Source organism: Rhinatrema bivittatum, chromosome 19 (assembly GCF_901001135.1).
Source record: "Rhinatrema bivittatum chromosome 19, aRhiBiv1.1, whole genome shotgun sequence".
Lineage (NCBI taxonomy): Eukaryota > Metazoa > Chordata > Amphibia > Gymnophiona > Rhinatrematidae > Rhinatrema > Rhinatrema bivittatum.
The window spans coordinates 44,839,166-44,854,317 of NC_042633.1; the positions used below are offsets into that span (position 1 = coordinate 44,839,166).

Here is a 15,152-nt window from a genome sequence, read left to right on the forward strand (position 1 = left end):
AGTTCTTGGTGCCTGTGGCAGTGACCGGTGCCCAGCTGCTTCCATCATTATAACCGTCATGAAGGGAGAGAGGGGAGAGATCCCTAGGCTACCCCTCCAGCACGGGGTTCTTCAGGGGAAGGGCAGGCCAGGGAGCACAGAGAGGCTTGAAATAAACCAAGCCCAGAGCGAGCACGAGGAGGAACTGCATTCGCAGGGAAACCTGTAAGAAAATCTGTAGCACTTGAGAGTTTTACAACCCGCTGCCGTGCATTCACTCTTAATATTCTCCCACTCCCGGGGTCTGCCAAAATGCAGGCTTTACTTTTCCCCGAAAAGCTGGGTCATGCATTCCTCAGCACTTGTCCAGTTTCACACAAATGCCAACTCTTGCACTACAGAAATGAGTGATTGCTCTTGTCCCAAAACACCAGGGATGTGCCTCTCTGCATAGGCCTGAATGGCAGAGACGGTGGGAGAGCTGACATTACCTATGCAAGAATTCTGGTCCGGACAGGAAAGGGTTTATTCTCCTACAGCTGCTGCCCAGACCGCAGCCTGTTCTAGCCCCCTCCCTGGGATCCTGCTCCCGGAGCATCACCCTCAGGTCTGGTGGCAGATACTCGGCTGTCAGAGTTATCTGGGTCTTTACTGTGCTTAATTTTTCACACTTTATTGCTTTGAAAGGGTTGCAGACTGGACTCCGTTTTGAGAAGTGCTTATGCATGTAATACACTTTACACGCGTGTACAAGCCTTGTGAAAACTACCCCGGGGATTGAAAGGGTACAGGAAGGCACAGAAGTGATTACGATCCTGGGGGCAGGGAAAGCCTTTTTGCGTGTGCTTTCCAAAATCAGGAGTCTGTGCATAAAAGTACGTGTGAACATTTATAGCCTCTCCCGTGCAGGTGTAAATGTCCATCCGTACCCGCTGCCTTATAAATCCGGGCTTTGAGCAGACAAACAAGTCACGCGTGCCAAAACCTGCCTTCCGTGTTCTAAGACAAGTGCACGAACCTCTGAATCTTGGAGAGCAAGTCCTGGCAGAGATTTAATCCCATGACCTCGCCCCATGAACGGCTCATGTGAGCCACCTTAGGGTAAGGAGGCAAGCTCTATACAGCTGACGGTTCCAGCCGTGCTCCGAGAGGGGCCCCGCTTCTCGTATGTAAGATTTTCCATAATCGGAGTCTCCTAGACCTTATTCAGTCCCTTCCCTTCTTACAAACCCCACAATGGCGCAGCCACTAACAGGTGGGAAATAATAGCTCTCTTCTTACCAAGCGAGGTCCCTATGTATCCCAGCAGCATATGCACAGGTAAACGAGTGCCATGTAATTCTCACATTCCTGTTATTAACTAATTTCCAGGACACTAGGAGACTGCCCACACCCCTCCAGCACAGAGCACGGGAACCCTACAAATCTCAGCTAACTTGCTTTCTGTCAGGTGTTATCTGTAAATATCTTTATAGTTGTTCTGTTTAACCTGGATGCAGAGAGGAACTCTCTCCCCTGAGTCTGATATCCATGCACGCCTTTTCCCTGACAAGCACCCTGTCGTGTGCGCTCCTGAGCCTACCGCAGAGACCACTTTCAGGGGATTCAGTTCAATTCTCCCCCTCAGGAGAGGCAAAGTGTCCACAACCAAGAAATTCAAGACAAATGAAACTGCTGGGCAGACTGATAGTTATTATGAAAATCGGAAAATTCTGACTTTATGGCTTGGATTTTAGGTTTAAACTCTGTGATAAAACTTGCTAAATCGGCTCATGTAATCTGGGACTCGGTTGGGTATAGGATTTTCACCTTTCTCCTCGGGATCCGCTGCTGCCATGTTAGGGCTCAGGCAGAGATGAGATTGCCGTTCACTTAACGAACAATTCAGAAGGGGTAAAGCACTTTAAATAGGTCCAGAGCTGGGAGCTTAAGTTGTCCTCTCTGGGTGCTGAAGTCCTCTCTCTCTTGTCCTCCCCCTAGCATCTTCCCTGTGTATCTTCTCGCACCCTCTACAGGGCTGTATGGACTCTTCTGTCTAGAACAAGATGGTTGAATTGCCACACGAGTCTCATCTGCCATTGCTGGATTCCCTTTCAGTCCTCTGTGCTAGGACAGTGAGAGTGAGTGTTCATGCCCTGATCTGAGGGGGTTACTGAAAGGGTTTGTAGGACAGACGATGGGTCACCGCTTTTTCAGTCCTCTGTGCTAGGACAGTGAGAGTGAGTGTTTCATGCCCTGGTCTGAGGGGTTACTGAAAGGGATTGTAGGAGCAGAAGATGGGTCACTGCCCTTTCAGTCCTCTGTGCTAGGACAGTGAGAGTGAGTGTTCATGCCCTGATCTGAGGGGGTTACTGAAAAGGTTTGTAGGACAGACGATGGGTCACCGCTTTTTCAGTCCTCTGTGCTAGGACAGTGAGAGTGAGTGTTCATGCCCTGGTCTGAGGGGTTACTGAAAGGGATTGTAGGAGCAGAAGATGGGTCACTGCCCTTTCAGTCCTCTGTGCTAGGACAGTGAGAGTGAGTGTTCATGCCCTGATCTGAGGGGGTTACTGAAAGGGTTTGTAGGAGCAGAAGATGGGTCACTGCTTTTTCAGTCCTCTGTGCTAGGACAGTGAGAGTGAGTGTTCATGCCCTGATCTGAGGGGGTTACTGAAAGGGTTTATAGGAGCAGAAGATGGGTCACTGCTCTTTCAGTCCTCTGTGCTAGGACAGTGAGAGTGAGTGTTCATGCCCTGATCTGAGGGGTTACTGAAAGGGATTGTAGGAGCAGAAGATGGGTCACTGCCCTTTCAGTCCTCTGTGCTAGGACTGTGAGAATGAGTGTTCATGCCCTGATCTGAGGGGTTACTGAAAAGGTTTGTAGGAGCAGAAGGTGGGTCACTGCCCTTTCAGTCCTCTGTGCTAGGACAGTGAGAGTGAGTGTTCATGCCCTGATCTGAGGGGGTTACTGAAAGGGATTGTAGGAGCAGAAGATGGGTCACTGCTTTTTCAGTCCTCTGTGCTAGGACAGTGAGAGTGAGTGTTCATGCCCTGGTCTGAGGGGTTACTGAAAGGGTTTGTAGGACAGAAGATGGGTGACTGCCCTTTCAGTCCTCTGTGCTAGGACAGTGAGAGTGAGTGTTCATGCCCTGATCTGAGGGGTTACTGAAAGGGATTGTAGGAGCAGAAGATGGGTCACTGCCATTTCAGTCCTCTGTGCTAGGACAGTGAGAGTGAGTGTTCGTGCTCTGGTCCTGAGGGGGTTACTGAAAGGGATTGTAGGAGCAGAAGATGGGTCACTGCCCTTTCAGTGCTCTGTGCTAGGACAGTGAGAGTGAGTGTTCATGCCCTGATCTGAGGGGGTTACTGAAAGGGATTGTAGGAGCAGAAGATGGGTCACTGCCCTTTCAGTCCTCTGTGCTAGGACAGTGAGAGTGAGTGTTCATTCCCTGATCTGAGGGGGTTACTGAAAGGGATTGTAGGAGCAGAAGATGGGTCACTGCTCTTTCAGTCCTCTGTGCTAGGACAGTGAGAGTGAGTGTTCATGCCCTGATCTGAGGGGTTACTGAAAGGGATTGTAGGAGCAGAAGATGGGTCACTGCCCTTTCAGTCCTCTGTGCTAGGACAGTGAGAGTGAGTGTTCATGCCCTGATCTGAGGGGGTTACTGAAAAGGTTTGTAGGAGCAGAAGGTGGGTCACTGCCCTTTCAGTCCTCTGTGCTAGGACAGTGAGAGTGAGTGTTCATTCCCTGATCTGAGGGGGTTACTGAAAGGGATTGTAGGAGCAGAAGATTGGTCACTGCTTTTTCAGTCCTCTGTGCTAGGACAGTGAGAGTGAGTGTTCATGCCCTGGTCTGAGGGGTTACCTGAAAGGGTTTGTAGGACAGAAGATGGGTGACTGCCCTTTCAGTCCTCTGTGCTAGGACAGTGAGAGTGAGTGTTCATGCCCTGATCTGAGGGGTTACTGAAAGGGATTGTAGGAGCAGAAGATGGGTGACTGCCCTTTCAGTGCTCTGTGCTAGGACAGTGAGAGTGAGTGTTCATGCCCTGGTCTGAAGGGGTTACTGAAAGGGATTGTAGGAGCAGAAGATGGGTCACTGCCCTTTCAGTCCTCTGTGCTAGGACAGTGAGAGTGAGTGTTCATGCCCTGATCTGAGGGGTTACTGAAAAGGTTTGTAGGAGCAGAAGATGGGTCACTGCCCTTTGAAGTCCTCTGTGCTAGGACAGTGAGAATGAGTGTTCATTCCCTGATCTGAGGGGGTTACTGAAATGGAATGTAGGAGCAGAAGATGGGTCACTGCTTTTTCAGTCCTCTGTGCTAGGACAGTGAGAGTGAGTGTTCATGCCCTGATCTGAGGGGTTACTGAAAGGGTTTGTAGGAGCAGAAGATGGGTCACCGCTTTTTCAGTGCTCTGTGCTAGGACAGTGAGAGTGAGTGTTCATGCCCTGGTTTGAGGGGTTACTGAAGGGGTTTGAAGAAGCAGAAGATGGGTCACTGCCCTTTCAGTGCTCTGTGCTAGGACAGTGAGAGTGAGTGTTCATGCCCTGGTCTGAGGGGGTTACTGAAAGGGATTGTAGGAGCAGAAGATGGGTCACTGCCCTTTCAAGTCCTCTGTGCTAGGACAGTGAGAGTGAGTGTTCATGCCCTGATCTGAGGGGTCACTGAAAGGGATTGTAGGAGCAGAAGATGGGTCACTGCTTTTTCAGTGCTCTGTGCTAGGACAGTGAGAGTGAGTGTTCATGCCCTGATCTGAGGGGGTTACTGAAAGGGTTTGTAGGAGCAGAAGATGAGTCACTGCCCTTTCAGTCCTCTGTGCTAGGACAGTGAGAGTGAGTGTTCATGCCCTGGTCTGAGGGGGTTACTGAAAAGGTTTGTAGGAGCAGAAGATGGGTCACTGCCCTTTCAGTCCTCTGTGCTAGGACAGTGAGAGTGAGTGTTCATGCCCTGATCTGAGGGGTTACTGAAAGGGATTGTAGGAGCAGAAGATGGGTCACCGCTTTTTCAGTCCTCTGTGCTAGGACAGTGAGAGTGAGTGTTCATGCCCTGATCTGAGGGGTCACTGAAAGGGATTGTAGGAGCAGAAGATGGGTCACTGCTTTTTCAGTGCTCTGTGCTAGGACAGTGAGAGTGAGTGTTCATGCCCTGGTTTGAGGGGTTACTGAAGGGGTTTGAAGAAACAGAAGATGGGTCACTGCCCTTTCAGTGCTCTGTGCTAGGACAGTGAGAGTGAGTGTTCATGCCCTGGTCTGAGGGGGTTACTGAAAGGGATTGTAGGAGCAGAAGATGGGTCACTGCTTTTTCAGTCCTCTGTGCTAGGACAGTGAGAGTGAGTGTTCGTGCTCTGGTCCTGAGGGGTTACTGAAAGGGTTTGTAGGAGCAGAAGATTGGTCTCTGGAGCTGTGGACTCTACCTGTGCTTCTATTCCCCAGCATAACTTCTCTGCTTTCCAACTGAAGGGCTCTGCCCTGCATAGGAACAAGACTGGACTGAGGTTTTCCTTGCTTGGTATTCGTCCATTCTGTTTTGTATATTTTTGTGACTCACCCAAAAATCTGGATGATGACAGAGGCCCCAGAGACGATGCTTCCTTTTGCATCTGTTTCTCATCAAATACAACAAAATAATGTTTTACAATGCCAGCAGTGAAGCTTAAAGCGCTAAAACTGCAAGATTGAAATGAAATTACTGCTCCGAGATAATCTTGCTACAGGAGCAGAGATGTGAACATACCCCAGTATTAAACCTCAGAAAGAAAGACACACACACAGAATCATGCTGCAGGAGCAGAGACGTGAACATACCCCAGTATTAAACCTCAGAAACACAGACACACACACAGAATCAAGCTGCAGGAGCAGAGACATGAACATACCCCAGTATTAAATCTCAGAAAGACACACACACACAGAATCATGCTGCAGGAGCAGAGATGTGAACATACTGCAGTATTAAACCTCAGAAACACAGACACACACACAGAATCAAGCTGCAGGATCAGAGACGTGAACATACCCCAGTATTAAATCTCAGAAAGACACACACACACAGAATCATGCTGCAGGAGCAGAGATGTGAACATACTGCAGTATTAAACTTTAGAGAGACACACACACACACACACACACAATCATGCTGCAGGAGCAGAGACATGAACATAGTGCAGTATTAAACCTCCGAAAGACACACACACACACAGAATCATGCTGCAGGAGCAGAGATGTGAACATACCCCAGTATTAAACCTCAGAAAGACAGGCACACACACAGAATCATGCTGCAGGAGCAGAGACATGAACATACCCCAGTATTAAACCTCAGAAACACAGACACACACACAGAATCAAGCTGCAGGAGCAAAGACGTGAACATACCCCAGTATTAAACCTCAGAAAGACACACACACACACACACACACACACACACACACACACACACAGAATCATGCTGCAGGAGCAGAGACATAAACATAGTGCAGTATTAAACCTCCGAAAGACACACACACACACAGAATCATGCTGCAGGAGCAGAGATGTGAACATACTGCAGTATTAAACTTTAGAGACACACACACACACACACACACAGAATCATGCTGCAGGAGCAGAGACATGAACATAGTGCAGTATTAAACCTCTGAAAGACGGACACACACAGAGAATCATGCTGCAGGAGCAGAGACATGAACATACCCCAGTATTAAACCTCAGAAACACAGTCACACACACAGAATCATGCTGCAGGAGCAGAGACGTGAACATACTGCAGTATTAAACTTTAGAAACACAGACACACACACAGAATCATGCTGCAGGAGCAGAGATGTGAACATACTGCAGTATTAAACCTCAGAAACACAGTCACACACACACAGAATCATGCTGCAGGAGCAGAGATGTGAACATACTGCAGTATTAAACCTCAGAAACACAGTCACACACACACAGAATCATGCTGCAGGAGCAGAGACGTGAACATACTGCAGTATTAAACCTCAGAAACACAGACACACACTCAGAATCATGCTGCAGGAGCAGAGATGTGAACATACTGCAGTATTAAACCTCAGAAAGACACACACACACACACACACACAGAATCATGCTGCAGGAGCAGAGACATGAACATACTGCAGTATTAAACCTCAGAAAGACAGACACACACTCACACTCACTGCAGGAGCTGAGACAGGAATACTATGCAGTATTAAACCTGAGAAACAGTCGCTCTCACTGTAGGTGCTCATAAGGTCCCTCTCTCATGTTTTTTCTTTAATATTTAGGAAGCTTTCTCCATTGGGAGCTTGTTAGCTCTCATAGCAGCCTATTCTTGGCCACATAATGATTTAGGCTTTTTGAATATTGTCTGCACCGCACTAATAATGTGCATCAGCTGGTTGGGAATTATCCACTGCCCCTCATTACCCATCCTGCTGTTAGTGGGGTAGGGGCCTGAAATCTTGCACTTTTACCAAGGTAGGTACAGTGATCTCTTTCACCAGTTTAGTTCCCCACCACCATAAAACATCTTTAAATCTGAAACTTTCGTTCATGCTTAGTTGCCTTTTCTGTCTATCTTGTCTAGATTTTAAGCTCTGTGTAGCAGGGACTGTGTCTGATGCGTCTCTGTAATTACGTAGCTAGGAACAGTGATGTTAAACCTGACACACAGACTGTCTGACTGCGGGAGCAGCGACAGGAACATTCCCCACTAGTAAAGTCCAGGAGGAAGGCTGCTGACGGGAGAATATTCATGGACTGGATGTTAGTTTCTCGTTTCTGTAGCACTCAGAAGAGGCAGTCCCTGCTCCGTGGAGCTTAGAAAGTAGCCGAGGGACCGTGACATGACTGAAGCCAGGTTAAATCCACTCAGCCTCCTCATCCTTTTCTTTCGTTATAGGATCAGTTCGACACCGTTGAGCGCCACACCCAGTGGGGGCTGGAGCTGGTGGAGAAGTATGTGAAGTTTGTGAGGGACCGGACGGAGATTGAGCAGTGTTACGCCAAGCAACTGAGGTAAGCTGGCTCCTCTCTCATCTGCGAGGCTTTTCCTTGCTTGGCTCGTGCGCATTTTGTGTTTCTCTGCTTCTGGCTTGATTTTTCTCCTTGTGGCTTTTCCAAAGCCTGGAAAGTTTCAGCCAACTTGTGCTTTACTCTGACCCTGAAGCACTTGCTAGTACTAACCCTGAATTTGCTTTCAGGCCTCTGTCCATGTGCTCTCCCTCTGGGTGTGACTTTCTCCCCCATCCCTGTACCCAAAACCAGCTCTCTCAGCTACTCATCTACTCTCCCCATTCCCTTATCCAAAACCAGCTCTCTCACCTACTCATCTACTCTCCCCCATCCCTGTACCCAAAACCAGCTCTCTCGCCTTCTCTTCTACTCTTCCCATTCCCTGTACCCAAAACCAGCTCTCTCACCTACTCATCTACTCTCCCCCATCCCTGTACCCAAAACCAGCTCTCTCGCCTTCTCTTCTACTCTCCCCATTCCCTGTACCGAAAACCAGCTCTCTCACCTACTCATCTACTCTCCCCCATCCCTGTACCCAAAACCAGCTCTCTCGCCTTCTCTTCTACTCTCCCCATTCCCTTATCCAAAACCAGCTCTCTCACCTACTCTTCTACTCTCCCCATTCCCTTACCCAAAACCAGCTCTCTCACCTACTCATCTACTCTCCCCCATCCCTGTACCCAAAACCAGCTCTCTCACCCAATCATCTACTCTCCCCTTTCCCTTACCCAAAACCAGCTCTCTAACCTACTCTTCTACTCTCCCCATTCCCTTATCCAAAACCAGCTCTCTCACCTACTCTTCTACTCTCCCCATTCCCTTACCCAAAACCAGCTCTCACCCAATCATCTACTCTCCCCATTCCCTTACCCAAAACCAGCTCTCTCACCTTCTCTTCTACTCTCCCCATTCCCTCTACCCAAAACCAGCTCTCTCACCCAATCATCTACTCTCCCCTTTCCCTTACCCAAAACCAGCTCTCTCACCCAGTCATCTACTCTCCCCTTTCCCTTACCCAAAACCAGCTCTCTCACCCAGTCATCTACTCTCCCCATTCCCTGTACCCAAAACCAGCTCTCTCACCTACTCTTCTACTCTCCCCATTCCCTTACCCAAAACCAGCTCTCTCACCCAATCATCTACTCTCCCCTTTCCCTGTACCCAAAACCAGCTCTCTCACCCAGTCATCTATTCTCCCCATTCCCTTACCCAAAACCAGCTCTCTCACCCAGTCATCTACTCTCCCCTTTCCCTTACCCAAAACCAGCTCTCTCACCCAGTCATCTACTCTCCCCTTTCCCTTACCCAAAACCAGCTCTCTCACCCAGTCATCTACTCTCCCCATTCCCTGTACCCAAAACCAGCTCTCTCACCTACTCTTCTACTCTCCCCATTCCCTTACCCAAAACCAGCTCTCTCACCTTCTCTTCTACTCTCCCCATTCCCTTACCCAAAACCAGCTCTCTCACCCAGTCATCTACTCTCCCCATTCCCTTATCCAAAACCAGTTCTCTTGGGAATGACTGCACTCTCCCACCCAGTGATCGACCCTGTCCCTTTCCTTACCAAAAGACAGTCCTCTCGCCTACAATTACCTAATCTCCCCCTTTCTTGTACCTAAAACCAGCCTTCTCACCTGAGTGACCTATTGTCCCCCTTTTCTGCATTATTACTTAAATTTGTTTGCTTTCCTAGCATGTGGCCAGATGGACTCAGGACCAATGGTTTTATGCTCCCCTGTCAGCAGATGGAGATGGAGTCAGGTTTCAAAGCTGATGTCACCTTAGATACTCTCCTGCAGTGACCTCAGCCCTCCAGTATCTCTCCGTCTCCAGCAGATAGTCGACGTACCTATGGGGATCGCTGTACCTTTTGGGTAATCCATCGTCCAGTCCCTGGATCAGGGCATCTATAATCTTATTGGGGTTCAGTGTTTATGTTTGGTTCAGCACAGTTATGGTTATCTGTTTAATTTTTTAATCAAGTTTTTTTTCAATAGTATATCTACAGTGGCTTTTGAAGAGAATACTGAAGGGCTAAGGTCACTGCAGGGGTATGGATAGGGTGACATCAACTTTGAAACCTGACTCCATCTACTGGCAGGGAGCATAAACCCATTGGTCCTGAGTCCATGGGGCTCTGATGAAAATCTGCCCTTCAGCTGTCTGTGCTGTATTCAAGGATTTTCAGAAGGCGTTTGACAAAGTCCCTCATGAGAGGCTTCTATGAAAACTAAAAAGTCATGGGATAGGAGGCGATGTCCTTTCGTGGATTACAAACTGGTTAAAAGACAGGAAACAGAGTGTAGGATTAAAAGGTCAGTGGAAAAGGGTAAACAGTGGAGTGCCTCAGGGATCTATACTTGGACCGGTGCTTTTCAATATATATATATATATATATATATATATATATATATATAAATGATCTGGAAAGGAATACGATGAGTGAGGTTATCAAATTTGTGGATGATACAAAATTATTCAGAGTAGTTAAATCACAAGCAGACTGTGATACATCACAGGAGGACCTTGCAAGACTGGAAGATTGGGCATCCAAATGGCAGATGAAATTTAATGTGGACAAGTGCAAGGTGATGCATATAGGGAAAAATAACCCTTGCTGTAGTTACACGATGTTAGGTTCCAAATTAGGAGCTACCACCCAAGAAAGAGATCTAGGCGTCATAGTGGATAATACTTTAAAATCGTCGGCTCAGTGTGCTGCAGCGGTCAAAAAAGCAAACAGAATGTTAGGAATTATTAGGAAGGGAATGGTTAATAAAACGGAAAATGTCATAATTCCTCTGTCTCGCTCCATGGTGACACCGCACCTTGAATACTGTGTACAATTCTGGTCGCTGCATCTCAAAAAAGATATAGTTGCGATGGAGAAGGTACAGAGAAGGGCAACCAAAATGATAAAGGGGATGGAATAGCTCCCCTATGAGGAAAGGCTGAAGAGGTTAGGGCTGTTCAGCTTGAAGCAGAGACGGCTGTGGGGGCATATGATAGAGGTCTTTAAGATCATGAGAGGTCTTGAACGAGTAGATGTGACTCGGTTATTTACACTTTCGAATAATAGAAGGACTAGGGGGCATTCCATGAAGTTAGCAAGTAGCACATTTAAGACTAATCGGAGAAAATTCTTTTTCACTCAACGCACAATAAAGCTCTGGAATTTGTTGCCAGAGGATGTGGTTAGTGCAGTTAGTGTAGCTGGGTTCAAAAAAGGTTTGGATAATTTCTTGGAGGAGTAGTCCATTAACGTCTATTAATCAAATTTACTTAGGGAATAGCCACTGCTATTAATTGCATCAGTAGCGTGGGATCTTCTTAGTGTTTGGGTAATTGCCAGGTTCTTGTGGCCTGGTTTGGCCTCTGTTGGAAACAGGATGCTGGGCTTGATGGACCCTTGGTCTAACCCAGCATGGCATGTTCTTATGTTCTTATGCTTTGTGTATCAGTGGAATGCCTGCATGGGGCTCTGATGAAGATCTTCTCTTCAGCTGTCTGTGCTGTATTCATGCTTTACGTGTAACAGTGTGATTCCTGCATGGGGCTCTGATGAAGATCTGCTCTTCAGTTGTCTGTGCTGTATTCATGCTTTACGTGTAACAGTGTGATGCCTGCATGGGGCTCTGATGAAGATCTTCTCTTCAGCTGTCTGTGCTGTATTCATGCTTTACGTGTGTGATTCCTGCATGGGGCTCTGATGAAGATTTTCTCTTCAGTTGTTTGTGCTGTATTCATGCTTTATGTGCCTTGGTGGGATGTGCCATTAAGCTGTGGAGGATCTGTGCATTAATAAGTGAGAGAGACTTGGGAGTTGCTCCTCATGTGGAAACAAGGAGATGGTGCGTCCTAGCTGTTTATCATCTCAAAGTATCTGCTATCCTCCTGGATTTTAGATTGTTTGTTTTATTATTGGAGTAGGACCTCTCTCTGTCTTGTCTTAATTTTTTCTTGTAATTTATGGGATGTTCCCGATCAGGGGTCGGCCTCCGTTGACTCGTCTACGGGTCTTTGAAGAGTTTTTAGATTTCCTTGTCAGAGCAGTGGATTGGGGCGTCCCTGGAAGCGAGGCTGGATGTGGGGTAAGGAAGACCTGCCTGTGCTACGTCTCCTAACGCGCAGATGAATTGCTGCAGAGGAAGAATGGTTTCACCTTACCTGGTTTGAGCTCCCGCTCATATTAAGAGCCTTGGAAGTTTTTCCAGCCTTCCTGATTTTACGTTTTCCTCTTTTGGTCCAACTAATATTTTTCCCTGTGGTCCCTGGGAGTCAGCACGCCAGACCTTTGGAAGAGGGAAGCTTTCCCCCAGAAAGATACAGAGGAGTTACAGTTTCCACCTAAAGAAAGGGCTGCCAGTGGAGTCCATTGTTAGAGGAAACAAAGAAGATACAAAGTAAAGGTAACAAGAACTTTGTTGCTATTGGGGAAGGGAAGGTTACAGAAGGCGGTGAGAAGTGGAAAGAAATCAGGAGAACACAGGGGAGGCTGAAGGACCTTCAGGTGCTGCACGAGGATTAAATCTGGGACTTGTGCCCTGCAAGAAAAAAGAAACGTTGGTGGGGAAGTGAAGGAAGATGAAACTAACTTGATCCTGAGGAACTGCGTGCAAGGAGGAATTTGGTGTAAACGCTGAGCTTCCATGGAGTCGCCTGCTGTCTGTCTGTCTGTCTGCTGACTTATTATTTATTGCTGCTAATCAGTCGAATGGGAGAAGTGTAAATATTACTCAGTCATCCATCAGTAAAGGAGTTGGAAAGCGCCAGTCCTCAGATGCTGAGATTGTATAATTATGATGCTGAGAACTAAGGACAGAAACTGGGATTCATGACGAAACAGCTCATCCCCACATATGCGACCTTGTGGCCTCAGGTTAAAGTTATCCGGTAGGGGGAAGGTGTGCAGAAAGTGTCCGTCTCTGATTTCCTTTCTGTGTGTTCCTGGGTGCCAAATACAGGATCCATCCCTCCCAGGGGTTACACTTGCAAGGGAATCGGACAAAAATCTGCTTTTCAGCTGCCCGTGCTGTATTCATCATTTACATATCAGTATGGACCCCTGCATGAGGCTCTGAGGAAGATCTGCTCTTCAGTTATTTGTGCTGTATTCATCATTTACATATCAGTATGACCCCTGCATGAGGCTCTGAGGAAGATCTGCTCTTCAGTTGTTTGTGCTGTATTCATGCTTTACATGTATCAGTGTGACCCCTACATGGGACTATGCTGAGAATCTGCTTTTCACCTATCTGTGCTGTATTCATGATTTACTTGTACCTGTATGGAGCAGAGCAGTATCCAAGTTATTTACATTTTTATTGGTTACAGAAGTTAGACAGGGAGAATCTTACAGGAATAAAAGTAATCCCTGCCTGATTTATTGAGTCCTATTCATCCTGAATTATTGAGTCCTATTATTACTACTTCTGCTTCCATGCTTTCTTTTCTTTATTTCCAGGAATTTAGTGAAAAAATATCTTCCAAAGCGGAACAGCAGAGAAGACCCAGAATTCAAGTAAGGAAACTGATTTTTCCATTTCCCCTCGTCTTTCGTGTCACTGGGAGATCCTAGGAGGAGGGATATGTGGAGAGAGTAGGGAAGGGGTGTAATATAATGATTTTTAGTTTTTCCTGCCTCTCTTGTGTCACTGGGAGATCCTAGGAGGAGGGATATGTGGAGAGAGTAGGGAAGGGGTGTAATATAATGATTTTTAGTTTTTCCTGCCTCTCTTGTGTCACTGGGAGATCCTAGGAGGAGGGATATGTGGAGAGAGTAGGGAAGGGGTGTAATATAATGATTTTTAGTTTTTCCTGCCTCTCTTGTGTCACTGGGAGATCCTAGGAGGAGGGATATGTGGAGAGAGTAGGGAAGGGGTGTAATATAATGATTTTTAGTTTCTCCTCCCTCCCTCTCTGTCACTGGGAGATCCTAGGAGGAGGGATATGTGGAGAGAGTAGGGAAGGGGTGTAATATAATGATTTTTAGTTTCTCCTCCTTCTCTTGTGTCACTGGGAGATCCTAGGAGGAGGGATATGTGGAGAGAGTAGGGAAGGGGTGTAATATAATGATTTTTAGTTTTTCCTGCCTCTCTTGTGTCACTGGGAGATCCTAGGAGGAGGGATATGTGGAGAGAGTAGGGAAGGGGTGTAATATAATGATTTTTAGTTTCTCCTCCCTCCCTCTCTGTCACTGGGAGATCCTAGGAGGAGGGATATGTGGAGAGAGTAGGGAAGGGGTGTAATATAATTTTTAGTTTCTCCTCCCTCTCTCGTGTCACTGGGAGATTTCTAGGAGGAGGGATATGTGGAGAGAGTAGGGAAGGGGTGGAATATAATTTTTAGTTTCTCCTCCCTCTCTGGTGTCACTGGGAGATCCTAGGAGGAGGGATATGTGGAGAGAGTAGGGAAGGGGTGTAATATAATGATTTTTAGTTTATTCTCCCTCTCTCGTGTCACTGGGAGATCCTAGGAGGAGGGATATGAGGAGAGAGTAGGGAAGGGGTGTAATATAATGATTTTTAGTTTATTCTCCCTCTCTCGTGTCACTGGGAGATCCTAGGAGGAGGGATATGAGGAGAGAGTAGGGAAGGGGTGTAATATAATGATTTTTGTTTCTCCTCCCTCTCTCGTGTCACTGGGAGATCCTAGGAGGACGGATATGTGGAGAGAGTAGGGAAGGGGTGTAATATAATGATTTTTCCATTTCCCCATATCTTTCGTGTCACTGGGACATTCTAGGAGGAGGGATTTATTTTATTTATTTATTTAAAGACTTTTCTATACCGTCGTTTAGTAGTGCACCATCACAACGGTTTACATTTAGGCACGAAATAGGTTTGATAGTTTTCTAAGTTACCCAAGTGGTGCCAGTATTTTACGGTTACATTGTTCAAAAATATACTCTAATTGAATAGTGGGTTGGAGATGCTATTTACGATTGCCGTGCTAATCGTATATGTGCATACTGTATTTAAATTAATATTTAATTATGAGTAAAATAAAAAATAATAAAAATATAAAGACAAGCAACTCTGCTTTTATAGGTGATTTTCAGCAGAATGTATTTGTTTCTTCAGTGACCTTACTGTGGAATGCTTTTTTGAAGAGCCAATATGTGGATATGTGGAGAGAGTAGGGAAGGGGTGTAATATAATGATTTTAGTTTCTCCTCCCTCTC

At 46.8% G+C, this 15,152-nt stretch overlaps 1 protein-coding gene across 1 annotated transcript in view; it reads left to right on the forward strand.

The window, feature by feature from the left end:
• Positions 1–15,152, forward strand: part of LOC115080415 (cdc42-interacting protein 4-like) — a 194,496-nt gene that overhangs the window by 159,365 nt on the left and 19,979 nt on the right. The window contains 2 exon segments of the mRNA XM_029584556.1: positions 7,855–7,970; positions 13,434–13,490. Coding sequence (XP_029440416.1) covers positions 7,855–7,970; positions 13,434–13,490 — 173 coding nt within the window.